At 36.0% G+C, this 14,325-nt stretch overlaps 1 protein-coding gene across 6 annotated transcripts in view; it reads left to right on the top strand.

Annotated features, from left to right (window-relative positions):
- MAPK10 (mitogen-activated protein kinase 10) overlaps nucleotides 1-13,075 on the top strand; it is a 617,840-nt gene extending 604,765 nt beyond the window's left edge. For 5 of the 6 annotated variants that reach the window (XM_079919605.1, XM_079919603.1, XM_079919601.1 and 2 more), the window contains 2 exons: nucleotides 190-267; nucleotides 12,242-13,075. In XM_079919605.1, coding sequence (XP_079775731.1) covers nucleotides 190-267; nucleotides 12,242-12,384 — 221 coding nt within the window. In that variant the 3' untranslated portion in view covers nucleotides 12,385-13,075. Of the gene's footprint in view, nucleotides 1-189; nucleotides 268-12,236 lie in introns of all 6 variants that reach the window. The other variant, XM_079919606.1, reaches the window with a different exon arrangement.
- Nucleotides 13,076-14,325: the final 1,250 nt, after the last annotated feature.

Genomic DNA, 14,325 nt, shown 5'->3' with positions numbered 1-14,325 from the left:
GAGCACCTACTTTTGCCAGGCTCTGTGTTATTTCAAGAAAATGTAGAAATAGAAGAGCAAAGAAATTCCACTTGGTTTGTAATTTACTCAGCCCCATCAACATGTTATTACTTGTCAGTAACTAATGAATCTCCTCTTTGGGTTAAGGAGAAAATTGACTTTTATAACACTGATAACTGTTTCTTACAGAACTTATTTACAAGGAAGTCATGAATTCAGAAGAAAAGACTAAGAATGGTGTTGTGAAAGGACAGCCTTCTCCTTCAGGTACTCACTCTCAGTGAATAACCAATAAACCGATACTCGTGTATTTTTCTTGGCCTTAAGGAGAGATTGCGGTCAATAACATTGCCAATAGAGCACATGAACTAATATCACATGACTGTTTTTCCCTCAAATGATTTTAGTTTTATTCTTTTGATATTTAGTGTGGCATTCATTCTGATTATTCTGATTATAATGACCTAGCACAAGAGTTCTTTCAGAACTTATTTTAAGATAATAAGGAATCTTAAAGAAATGTTAACATGGGCTGGTTAAAGGGTAACTGTGCCTCATCAAAATTCAGAACGATAATGCCCTCTTGACCACCGAGTCAATGTAGAGTTCAGGAATCCATCCAGCCAAAACCTTTTCCTTCATTCACTCTAACGTTTGCACTCTTAGCAAGGTTGATGTAACCATAGTTGAAGCCTTAACCAAGATGAGATCCACTTAAAGTCAGCATAGAAAATATTTCAATTTGCAATCTACAGAATCTAACACACATTTGTACATATACATATTTTACTGATCTTACTAATGTGCTTTAGAATTATTTGAGGTAATTTACTTATACTTATTAATGCTAGTATATTTTTCCTAAGACTTACACTTTGAATAGAAAGAGAATATCTTTAGATTTAAACAACACTTAGATCATGCTGGCAAAAATGTAGGCTGCAGATTATTAGTTTAGAGGAAAGTAGACCTGGTGTCCTACCTTTGATGTATAATTTTTTCCCATGCACTTTATTTTTTCATTTCCATCTTTATTTTTTTATACTTTTTATTGGAGTATAGTTGATTTACAATGTTGTGTTAGTTTCAGGTGTATAGCAAACTGAATCAGTTATACATATACATATATCCACCCTTTTTTAGATTCTTTTCCCATATTGGTTATTATAGAGGTTTAAGTAGAGTTCCCTGTGCTATACAGTAGGTCCTTGTTAGTTATCCATTTTATGTATAGTAGTGTGTGTATATATCAATCCCAATCTCCCAATTTATCCCTCCCCTCCCTTTCCCTCCTGGTAACCATAAGTTTGTTTTCTACATTTGTGACTCTATTTCTATTTTGTAAATAAGTTCATTTGCACCATTTTTTTTAGATTCCACATATAAGTGATATCATGTGATATTTGTCTTTCTCTGCCTGACTTACTTCACTCAGTATAACAATCTCTAGGTTCATGTTGCTGCAGATGGCATTATTTTGTTACTTTTTATGGCTGAGTAATATTCCATTGTATATATGTACTACATCTTTGTTATCCATTCATCTGTCAATGGACATTTAGCTTGCTTCCCTGTCCTGGCTATTGTGAATAGTGCTGCAATGAATATTGGGGTGCATGTGCCTTTTTGAATTATGGTTTTCTCAGGGTCTATGCCCAGGAGTGGGATTGCTGGGTCATATGGTAGTTCCATATTTAGTTTTTTAGGGAACTTCCATAGTCTTCTCCATAGTGGTATGGAGGTTACCATGCACTTTAACTTGCTTCGGGAAACAGGTAGAATGAATTAATCAATTCTTCACACTTATAACTGCTCTTTAGTTTGTACCCACAGCCACTCTGATGCCCAAACAGATGCAATTCTTGTATGACCTGCGTTTCTCACCTCTAGATTTGAGGCAATGTCCAATTCTATCTCAAGTCTTCCCTTTCCTCAAAGAGGGTTAAGGGAATCATTGGGGTTGGTAGTCTACCCACCCTATTTATTCAGCCTAGCATCCATATCAATACAGGTCTGTAGAAGCTGCTTCTAACTTACCTGCATGTTCCATCTGCTGCTGATTAAAGAACTCAAAGACTGAATCCTACAGCCTCAAGGTACCATCTGCTAAGGCAGAAAGACTCCTTACCTTAAGAATTCCCATAATGGCCAGAACATATTTTCTTATAATCATTAAGAAGACAAAATACCAGGATCCAGTGAAGGGTGACCTAGCATCTCAGGCTGGGACTGGACAAGTTTAGCAGAGTGTCATCTTTATTTGAAATTATCATGAATTCATCTTTTTTCCTTTTTACAAAGAGCTCAGAATCATGCCACCCACTCCAGAACGCCCTATCTTCTGCTCATCTCCTCCTCCACTTTCCCCTTGGCCCCAACCAGGTCTCCACAGCAACTAATCTGTGATGACATAAAAATTCATAATTCTCTTTTCAATACTTTCACAACACTTCTACAAAAGTCTTCTTATTCCCATGATTCATTTTATGTAAACTGTACAGCTCAGAGTGGGAAAAATGGGATTAGAAATGGTACAAGTGAGATCAATTAATCATTAATTAATGAATGATCTGCCATATGAAGAAAGGTTTAAGTATTTGGTAAAGGAACAAAGTTTGTATGTTATTAAGGCCTAATTCTTTAATCATTAAAACCATAATTCTTATGCAAAAATAAAGTGATTGCATGAAGAAGTTTCTTTTAACTCATTAATGAGGGAAATGGCAGAATAGCAGTTCCATGAAGATATGAGAAATTAGGATTTACATAGTCTGTGGAAAAAAGAACACTGAAATAAGATTACTAAATTAAATCAAAACTTGTAAATGTCCTACAGGGCAACCAGACCTATCTTTGTGGTTATGTTTTCTACCAGGCAGAAAAAAAAAAAAAAACAGAGTTTCACTTTATCAGCTTTCTACGAGTTTACAGTGTTGTAAAACGTCTGGACCCTAATCAATTGAGATATTAAGTCCAAAAAAAGTTATGTTCCACAAAACAGTCAGATGACCCTTAGGAGGGCTTGTTAAAAATTGCTCAAGTATTGGGCTTCCCTGGTGGCGCAGTGGTTGAGAGTCCGCCTGCCGATGCGGCGGGAGAGGCCACAACAGTGAGAGGCCCGCGTACTGCAAAAAAAAAAAAAAAAAAAAAGCTCAAGTATGATATTAAAAAGTTACATGCTCATTTTTTGCACTAATCCCAAGTGTTGGATAATTTTCCCGAACAGTGTCTAAGGCTATTGACATAAATAATTTCTACATGCTCTGAATAGATGAACCTGAGTCCTGACCGAGTAAATCCTTTTTAAGTTTGCAAGAAATACATTTAAGGTGAATAAAGCCGAAGACTAGTTTACAGAGCAGTTTGTTATTTCTAGAATGACTGGAAAATAAACGAATTCCACTACAATATTTAATGATGAATATAACTAGTCATAGAGAAATTAAAATATTGGCCAGAATGCATGAGATTGCTGCCAATTCAGATTCAATTTGTTTAAAATCAAACACATCCTCTCTATTTAGACTCACCCACTCAGCAGTAAATTTTTTCTCAACTTTCCCATTTCTATTAATGGCAGCTCTATTTTCTTAGCCTCCCAGCCTGAAACCCCTGATTGATCTTTTACTCCATACTCACCTTATGACTGAGTCATTTTCTACATCCTAAAAATTTTGTTTGCTGGATGTCTTACATCTAATTACCATGCCTTTCCTTTAACAGCGTTATGATTGAAGTTTTCCTGAAATAATTTTCCAGACTTCAGTCTCTACCTAAGTTGATATTTCAAAACTATAGGTTTGAGCAATAATTCCACTGATCAATGCCTCCAATGGCTTTGCATCACTTATAATTTAAGCCTAGTAACCTCTCCCTGACATGGATAGCCCTCTGTAATCCACATTTTTCTACCTTTCATACTACACCAATTCTAGGGTCCTGTATTGCCATTGTCTTACTTGACTGGATCCCCACCTTTTGGAATGCTGCCCATTCATAAGTATTCTCTTATTGAATATCACCTTCTTCCAAAATATTTTTTATATCTGTTCCAAAATACTTTTCATATCTTCCCAAAGAATAGAATTTTTTCTTCATATGGGTCCTACTAGTACCTGTATTTTAAACATAGTCTTATTACCCTTATTGATTGAAATTCACTGAGAAGAAAGATGGTATGTATTCACTTTTGTGTATCATGCAGTGCCTGAGTGTTGTGCCTTGCATATAATAGTAGCTTGATAAATATTTGAAAATTGCTGCTCAGGTCCTCCCTCAGCATGTTTCTTGGTGCTATTCCAAAGACAGAATTCAGGACAGGATTATAACTTTAATATAGTATGCGATTCAGTATGTTCTTATGCCAATAAATATTTATTCACCCTATTAATCACCATGAAGATAAATTAACCAAGTATCAGTACATAAATTGTTGCTTTTGGCATTTGCTCATGCTTCAGATATAAAGGTTTGCTGCTTTCAGGTGGTTGTTTGATTTATTCATTTTTAGAAATGCATATTCCTCAATTTCTTTTGCATGCCTGTTTAGTTTAATATGTTAATGATTAATTATAAAATATGCCATGTAGGCTCTATGTGTATGTGAAAAGACCAAACTATTTTTTAACCATTCCAACTACCTGTAACAATACTAAATTATCTACCTTCTACGTATGCTCTAAACTATAGTTGACTGGCTTAAACAATTTATAGTTAAAATGATTATAGATTCAGTCTTTCACAACATGATTTTAAAGGAAAATATTCCTGGCTTAATTTTGAGAAATCATATGTATAATATATATTATATGACATATTTGTGTCTGATGTATTTGTGTGCATCATGTGGAGACATAGAATAGCCATGTGCTGGAGTTGACTCTTGCAGCTCATGAGAGCCACTTGTATACATCCAACTATGAGTTTTTTGACCTCATATTGTAGCTTGAAATCTACCATGTAAGATTTAAGACATAGAAATTGGCTGACTCTACAAATCAAGGCATTCCTCCCCCCGGAGAGCCAATTGTTAAATTTTTATTAGAACACTACTCTGTGTGTGTGTGTATGTGTGTGTGTGCATATATATATATATATATATATATATATATATATATATATATATATATATATATATATACAGTAACCTATGCTGGAAAGAAAAAGCAATTACCAAGAAAACTTTTGAAAAGTCAGCTTTTTTTGCATTCTTCATTATATTCACCTTTTCTCATTAATGTTGCATATCACATTTTATTTTGTAAATAGCTAGGATGAAGTAATATTACAACATAGACGCCCTTAATATTCAGTCACAACAATGCTGGGAGCCCTGCAGCAAGGGAATAAGTTAATGCGGTTTCTCAGTGACAAAATTGTTCTAATATCCAAACTCATGTTTTAGTGATGCTTTTTAAAATGTAAATAGGAAGTTAAATGTACATTTGCCTAATAATACACAGGTTTGAAATTTATTGATGGACTTGTATATCAATAAGTAATAAATCTAAACCTCAGATACATTTCTAAGTAAATAATTGTACTTCCTTCTGCTATCTGATTTCACTTGAATAGTGATTTATTTTCAATAGTATGGCTGCTTGCTTTCTGAATTGATTTGCAAAGATTGCTGAGGGAATAGCAGTCCGTGAATATAAATAAATTTTCATCTAAAAGTATTTGTTATAGAACGGTAGAGCTAGAACAGACTAGGAAGTCATCTAGCTCTCAGTCTGTTCACCGCCTCATTGTGCCTGAGAAGGAAACCTCCCACAAGTAACAATGACTCAGCAAGATAGGGATGCTTAACATCAGGATGGGTAGAGATTTTTTAGAAACTCTACATGGAAGATAAAGCTCTTCAGGTGATTTTAACATATAGCCCTTCCCCCTCCATATTCTGCACCCCATGGGAGTGTGTCCCTCCCAATTAGTCACAGATCTAGTCCAATAATTTTTTTACTTAAAAACCTCAGCCCCAAACAAATTGAAGCTGAAGATCACAAAGACAGAGAAGGAATATACTCAGTGATTTTTTAAAAATTATAGTAGTTCTTCTAATTCTTTATGTCTACTTTTTTTTAATGTTTGGATAGGTCAGGAAAATAATTTCCTTTAAAAAGCAGCACAACCTTTTCCCCTGAAATAATGAATACCTTTGGCTAGATAACTTCTAGCTGATAAATTTTTGTTATTGTAAGTTACTTCTTTCCATAAAACCTAATTTTTTCCGGGTAAAGTTGAAAGTAGCTAGTATTTTTTGTTTGCAACTCTGTTCATATTTTCAGTTAATTTTAATGACATTTTTATTGACAAAAATTTGTAATGCTTTACTGATGATAAAACATTTTAAAAAATGTGTATCTTTACTGATTTCTCTGAAAACAATATAGGAAGAAGGGATATTTATCACACTGCTAGTATATCCTGGGCAAGTGGACATTAGAATCAAGTTCAATTCAGTTCAGTTCTATTTAAAAGATTGTCACAAACTGTTTGGCAGTAAACTAATAACTTGAAACCAAAATCTATGCCTGGACCCTTCTATTATTTGTGTTTGGTTTTATGGTTTAAATGTTCATTTATTGCCTACACAAAAAACAGACTTGAGAGGATCATCCTGTAAAGCCAGAGGTGCCTACAGTCAAGAGGCATATATTATGGTGCAATAGAAAAAGTAATACAAAAGTAAAATTTTTTTTATATTATAGTGGGGGACAAATTTTAACAACCATCTCTTTTAAATAAATGACTGATTATAGCATTTACTAATTTCTATGCTGTAAATATTCTCACTGTGATCAACTTCAAGCTACTGATGTGACATCAGTGAGGGCAGAGTTGGAAAGAAATGCTAATAACTGACTCTCAAAAGCCACTAAAAGCTACTCCAGCACACCACTAGATAATACACATGATTCTCCCATCATAGCACTGTATAAAGAGGAACTCTTCTCATACAACCCTTCTCATGGGAATGAAATGGAGATTTTATAGAGGAAGCATTAGAAGAGAGGTTGAGAACCTCTTTTAATACATTTGTGCTATAAGAAATCAGGAACAATAATCTACGGAACCCTAGAAATACAGCTGATAAAGATTCTGAACTTTGAGTAACTGAATACCAACTATAATTTGCATTCAACTTTGATAAAATAGATGGCAGAACCATTCCAACATAGAAGATAGAAATTACAGAAAGCCAGCTGATGAACAAAAGGAGAAGAAAGACAACTACAACAAAGTGATTTCCCTTAGCCAAAACTAGGTCAGCAGTTTCATCCATTTCATAGCAGGGAGAAATTTGCTTTCCCTCACAGAACCTCTCTAGAAGAGTACACACAAAAGATACTCAGCGTTTTGTTAAACTGAGTACTTATTCTGTGCTCAAGAGTTGGGATAGAGGAAGATAGAAGAAATTAAGAAATATAATGAAAGAAATCAAAAGAAGCAAGGGAAACATAAACATGAAGTAATCATGTGACAAAACTATATATAATGGGCTAACCCATATGTCATAACATTTAGAATGGTAAGTACATTGAAAATATGCTGATTATAAAATAGGTGTAGTAGGAATGTGATCCTCTGTATATGAAGAATTTATTAAAAGCTGCCCTGACTTTTGTTGCCTTCATTCAGAATTATTTATAGGTAAAAATTTGTTTTTTACTGGGGAAATTTCCTCAATATTTTTTGTATAATTTCTCTAGCTGCCATTGTTGTGGGTTTGTGTTTATTTGTAAACATCAATCTTATAAGGGAGCCTAATCTCAGCTGAGTCTTATCTCACCCTGCTTGAATCAGTACTCAGCTTTCACTGTGACGATTGGAACATGTCCACATAATCAATTTCAACCAGGAAAGGAGAAAAAGCTTATCTCAAAAGGATACCAGGTGTATTTTGTTGAGATACTTTAAAATACTTTTTGGTTTGCATTAAGCCAAGGGACACAGAATAGCTAAAACAATCTTGAAAAAGAACATAGTTGGAGGATTCACACTTCCTTATTTCAAAACTTATCATAAACCTGTAATAGTCAAGACAGTGTGGTATTTGCATGAATATACACATACAGATCATTGAAATGAAATTCAGAGTGCAGAAATAAAGCCTTATATTTATGGTCAATTGATTTTTAACAAGGATTTCAAGACAATTCCATGGGCAAAGAATAGTCTTTTCAGTAATTGGAGCTGGGATAACTAGATCTCCACATGCAAAAGAATGAAGGTGAATCTCAACTTCATCATATGCAAAAATGAAACACAAAATGGATCATAGACTTAAATGTAAGGGGTAAAATTATAAAACATAGGAGTAAATCTTCATGATCTTTGGTTAGGAAATGGTTTCTTAGATATGACACTAAAAGCACAAATGACAAAAAACATAGTTAAATCCAACTTAATATTTAAAAAGTGTGCTTCAAAAGACACCATCAAGAAAGTGAAAAAAGGGCTTCCCTGGTGGCACAGTGGTTGAGAGTCCACCTGCTGATGCAGGGGACACGGGTTCGTGCCCCGATCCAGGAAGATCCCACATGCCATGGAGCGGCTGGGCTCTTGAGCCATGGCCGCTGAGCCTGCGCATCTGGAGCCTGTGCTCCGCAATGGGAGAGGCCACAACAGTGAGAGGCCCGCGTACCGAAAAAAAAAAAAAAGAAAAGAAAGTGAAAAGACAATCCATAGAATAGGAGGAAAACATCAGCAAATCTTACGTGATAAGGGACTTGTATCCATAATATATAAAGAACTCTTACAATCTACTAATAAAAAGAACATAACACAATTTAAAAAATGGCCAAAGTATCTGAACAGACATTTCTCCAAAGAAGATATACAAATGTTTAACAAGCACATGAAAAGATGCTCAACATAATTAGCCATCAGGAAAATGCAAATAAATCACAATGAGATACCATTTCACATACCTTAGGATGGCTATCATCAAAAAAGATAGATAATAAGTGTTGGAGAGGATAGGGGAAAATTGGAGCCCTCATACACTGCTGGTAGGAATGTAAACTGATGAAGCCACTTTGAAAAACAGTTTGGCTGTTCCTCAAATATTAAACATAGAGCTATTCTATGACCCAGCAATTCTCCTCTTAAGTATTTACCCAAGAGAAATAAAACCTTGTACATTAATGCTCATAACAACATTATTCATAATAGCCAAAAAGTAGAAACAACCTAAATGTCCATCAAATGACCAGTGACTAATAAATAGTTAAATAAAAGTGATGTATTCATACAGTAGAATGTTATTCAGCCATAAAAAGGAATGAAGTAGTGATTTAAATGAACCTTGAAAATATTATGCTGTGTGAAAGAAACCAGTCACAAAAGGTCACATATTGTATGATTCCATTTAACTGATATGTCCAGAATAGACAATTTTATAGAGACAGAAAGTAAGTTAGTCATTGCCTCGGGTTGGTAAGAAACAGAGTATAAGGTTTCCTTTTGGGGTGATGAAAACACTACAAATTGATTCTTGTGATGGTTGCACAACTTTGTGACTATCCTAAAACAACATTGAATTGTACAAATTAGATTTGTGAATTTTGTCTCAATGAAACTGTTAAAAAAATTTACATGGGCAATATTTTATATTTCAAGTCAAAACTAAATCTAAACTCTAGTACTGTGATTTGAAAGCCATCTGTAGTATAGGGATATATCATCTAGGAGATAAATGGACAGTAATCTCACTCTGTTGGCCCACAACTGATCAAGTCTTTATTAGAATCCTATATCTAGTTTTAATCGCTACCCTTTAATAATGATGTGGAAAAATTGAATATGATTCTGAGAAGCCTATCACAGTGATGCTCAATTATTACAGGCCAAAGCTGATGAAAGAACATGAGGATGTTGGTATAATTTAATCTAGAATCAAGGAGAAAAGCAGAGCTGGGTATTTGGGCTATGTAATCAAGGGTTGTCTGCTGATATAGGAAATCTACTAGCATATGTCATGAGAGGAAATGAACTAGCTCTGCACCATATCTGTAAAGGATATAATTAAGTAAAGTTGGAATAAATTGAAACCAGATAACTTCACATTATATATTTTTTCTGATAATGAGAGTAAAATTATTTACAGGAAGATGTTAACAAGACAGATTTAAAAATCTAGAGATACTTAAGATTAGGAAGTACAGATACTTTTAAGAGTACAGATACTTTTAAGAGTTTAAGATTAGGAAGTACAGATACTTTTAAGAACATGAAAAATGCATAAGCCTTTTGTGTATGAAAATACAGGATACAAATGGATATACATTAAATGATTACAGTTAAAGAAACTTCCTAGCAAAAAGACTAGAAAGAAATATAACAGAAGTTTAACCGTTCTTATCATTAATTTGAGGATGAGTGCATATTGTTACCTTTTTTCCTGTATTTTTTATATTTCTCATAATTTACATAAATATATTTATAATCAACAAACAAAAATTTAAAAAGCATATAGGGTACATATAATCTGTTTTAGTTTATGTGTGTGTGTCCTCTCCAGATACTGTCACATTTTTTAAAAAAATATTTGTTATTTATTTATTTACTTACTTACTTATTGCTGCATTGGGTCTCTGTTGCTGTACACGGGCTTTCTCTAGTTGCGGTGAGCGGGGGCTACTCTTCGTTGCGGTGTGCGGGCTTCTCATTGCGGTGCCTTCTCTTGTTGCGGAGCATGGGCTCTAGGCGCATGGGCTTCAGTAGTCGTGGCATGCGGGCTCAGTAGTTGTGGCTCATGGGCTCTGGAGTGAAGGCTGAGTAGTTGTGGTGCACGAGCTCAGTTGCTCTGTGCATGTGGAATCTTCCTCGATCAGGGCTCGAACCCGTGTCCCCTGCATTGGCAGGCGGATTCTTAACCACTGCGCCACCAGGGAAGTCCAAATGTCACATTTTAATCACATTTTTTTCCGCAGGCAACAAATGTCTACGCCAGGAACAAAGAGATTGTGTTAACCTCTCCACTTCATTAGATTTTTTTTCTGAATTATTAGATCTATCTGATAACACTATCTTATTTGGGATTTATGATTTTCACCAAATAAATCTTACACACTATATTTGCTCAAATAAAATACAATGTAGTGAGAATTCCTCATCTCTTATTTTAGATGCTTATACTTTAGATATTTTTAATAGCGAACTATTTCACAAAACATACATTTTACCACCCATATTGCTTGAGTATAAAGAATCTATAAAGAGAAAAAGTAATTGGACTCTTTCCAGGGTGCTCTGGTTTAATCCGATTTTACAATGCCACTGGCTCATCTTTCCTTTGTGGTTCTCAAAGCTGTTGTAGCTCAGCAAGTATTTACTGAGTGATTACCATGAGCAAGTTTCTTCTCAGAGTTTCAAAGTCTTTATATTCCCACATAGCAGATAAATTTTTAAAATTTTGCAAATTAATCTAAATTAGTAATTCAGAGTTCTTATTTGGAGATTCCCAGGTAAGCAAGTCTGCTGGAAAGTAAACACACAATCAAGAGGTGTGCTCCGGCTTCTATTCTTTTTTTGGTCTATGGTAACTTTCATCCACAGTCCTAGTTGGCTTTTCCATATGGACTTTTAAGTTTGATGTCAAATTAATGACTATGTAATAATATTTACTTAATATACGTTCATTTCTCTAGAGCTGTAGCCTCCAAGTAATTCTGATTTCTGGGCTTCCCCTCAGCCCATATTTCTGGGGTAGGCATCTTATGTGTGTTTGTTTTAGCTCACTGAATTTGAAAGCATCCAGGCTCAGATGATTACATTAAAGGGTTTTGCTCATTTGCCTTCTCCATAGAACAGTGGTCTTCAGCCCTTGACACCACAGTCTCTGGGGAGCTTTTAAAACATGCAAATGCCTTGACTTCACCCAAGGCCAACTGTATTACAATATTGGAGTTACAAGGGGTGATTGGGGTTTTTAGTGGTGTTTTATTGTTTATTTTTTTGTTTTCCTTTAAGAGCATTACAGGTGATCTCTAAGGTAGAGTGAAATTTGACAATTACTGCATTAGCCTGTGAATAACTTGTGACCAGGGATGCTGTGTTGTTATCTTGATTTTCACCATCTAATACAGTGCTCTGTATTCGTTGTTCTATGAAAGTTTGTTGAATGAGTGATGGACCAGACATCCCCATCGTATGTGCCCGTGCCTGCAACCTGAGTGACATTCAGCTGAGTCCAGTTCCAGGTTTAGTCATGTTGGTCTTCATTTTCTTAGCACAGGTGCAGCAGTGAACACCAGTGAGAGTCTCCCTCCATCCTCGTCTGTCAACGATATCTCCTCCATGTCCACCGACCAGACCCTGGCATCTGACACTGACAGCAGCCTGGAAGCATCGGCAGGACCCCTGGGTTGTTGCAGGTGACTAGCCGCCTGCCTGCGAAACCCAGCGTTCTTCAGGAGATGATGTGATGGAACACACACACACAGACACTCACGCACACACACAAACACAGATATGCAACGACAAGAAAACAGCAAGGGAGAGAATCCAAGCCTAAAATTGAAACAAATCTTTCAGCCTGCTTCTTCTCCAGAGTTCTGTATTGCAGCTAAGCCAAATGTATATTTAACTTCTAGTTGCTCTTGCTTTGGTCTTCTTCTAACGATGCTTACTACAGAAAGCAAATCAAACACAATTAGAGAAGCCTTTTCCATAAAGTGTAATTTTAATGGCTGCAGAACCAGCGACCTATAACTGCCCTTTCAAATGGCATGACAAGGTGTGCAGTGGTCCCATCCAGCATGTGTGTGTCTCTATCTTGCATCTACCTGCTCCTTTTGGCCTAGTCAGATGGATGTAGATACAGATCCGCATGTGTCTGTATTCATACAGCATACTTACTTAGAGATGCTACTGTCCGTGTCCTCAGGGCTCTACCAAGACATCACGCACTGGGGTACCACATGGTCCATTTCATGTGATCTATTACTCTGACATAAACCCATCTGTAATATATTGCCAGTATATAAGCTATTTAGTTTGTTAATTGATTAAGCTGTATGTATTACAAGAAAACATGTAAAGGGGGGAACATGGGGGGAGTGAGCTCTCTTGGACCCTTGAAGATGTAGCTTCCAAATTTGAACTGATTAAATGGCACCTGTATACCAATTTCTAGAAAGAACATATGTGATGCTTATGTACAGTGTGGGGTGGGAGGGGGTAACAGTTTCCAGGTGCTAAATGTGTTCTGACCTTTAGAAGGAAGGCAGGAATAAAGACTGAGGGTCTTTTCTCTGATAGAGAGTGGTGGGGCAGTGCGGAGGAAGGCCTGAAGGAGATTATTAGCCAGATACTAGGAGACACCGACATTCATATTTTAGAAAGGAGACCCCATTTGCTGTTTACAAATTATGTGTCACAACTGTCAGGTGAAGAGGCAGGGTTAGTGTGTACATATCTGATGGTAAGAACCCTTCCCTGAAACAGTGGAATTGCTTCCGTACGGTATCCCTAACAGAAAATGAGCCTACATAGGCTATTTTTAGATTGTAGGTTGTGTTTTCCATGAGTGTGCTACTTTCCAGGTTTATACCTTGCCAAGGTCTTATTTAGAGAAGAAATATTACTGCCCTCTTCTAGAATTAAAAAAAGAAATTACTTAAAAAATACCCAAAGCCCAGGGTGATCCTCAGGTTAGCCTTTGAAAACATTTCCACAGACATTCCTCAGGGGTTTCCGCGACTCCTTAATATGGCTGATGTTTCATGTTTATTTGTTTATTTCATACATTTCAACAATCCAAGAAGGGCTGATCATCTGAGTTTTGTACCGCAGGTGACATGACAGCAATAACTCTGCCCATAAGTTACTGCTGCTAAGTAGCTTTAGCAATAGAGTGTCTTAAAAGCCATGAAGCATTTATGTCAATGTTTAGCAAAATCTCCTGAATTTAGCTCAAATTAAATGAAAGTGCTTTCCTGGGCACTTAAGGAGGCACTGTGAAACATCCTGATTCTATACAAGGCGATACCAGGGTGACTTCTCAGCAATAATAGGGACCAGGTCGAGGCTTCTCTTCTTATTCACTTTGGTGAAGTATTCATCACAGCTCTTTGCACTCTGACCATTTTGGTGCTCACCAGTGCGGTGGTATTTCACCTGAAGAAGAAGTGAAACGCATGGGATGGGTGGTTGATATGTGTGAGATGACTGGCAAATGGAATCCCTTTGAAAACAGAGCAGACAAGAATGCCAGTGCTCTGAAAACTGCCTTAAACACAACAGTAGGAAAGCTGTGTCTCTTTTCAAGCAATAGAGTCAACCCTGACCATCGTCATGGGAGCAATGCTGCCATTTATG

Source organism: Stenella coeruleoalba, assembly GCF_951394435.1.
Source record: "Stenella coeruleoalba genome assembly, chromosome: 4".
In the NCBI taxonomy this organism is placed as follows: Eukaryota; Metazoa; Chordata; class Mammalia; order Artiodactyla; family Delphinidae; genus Stenella; species Stenella coeruleoalba.
This window is presented reverse-complemented; position numbering and strand designations above follow the sequence as displayed.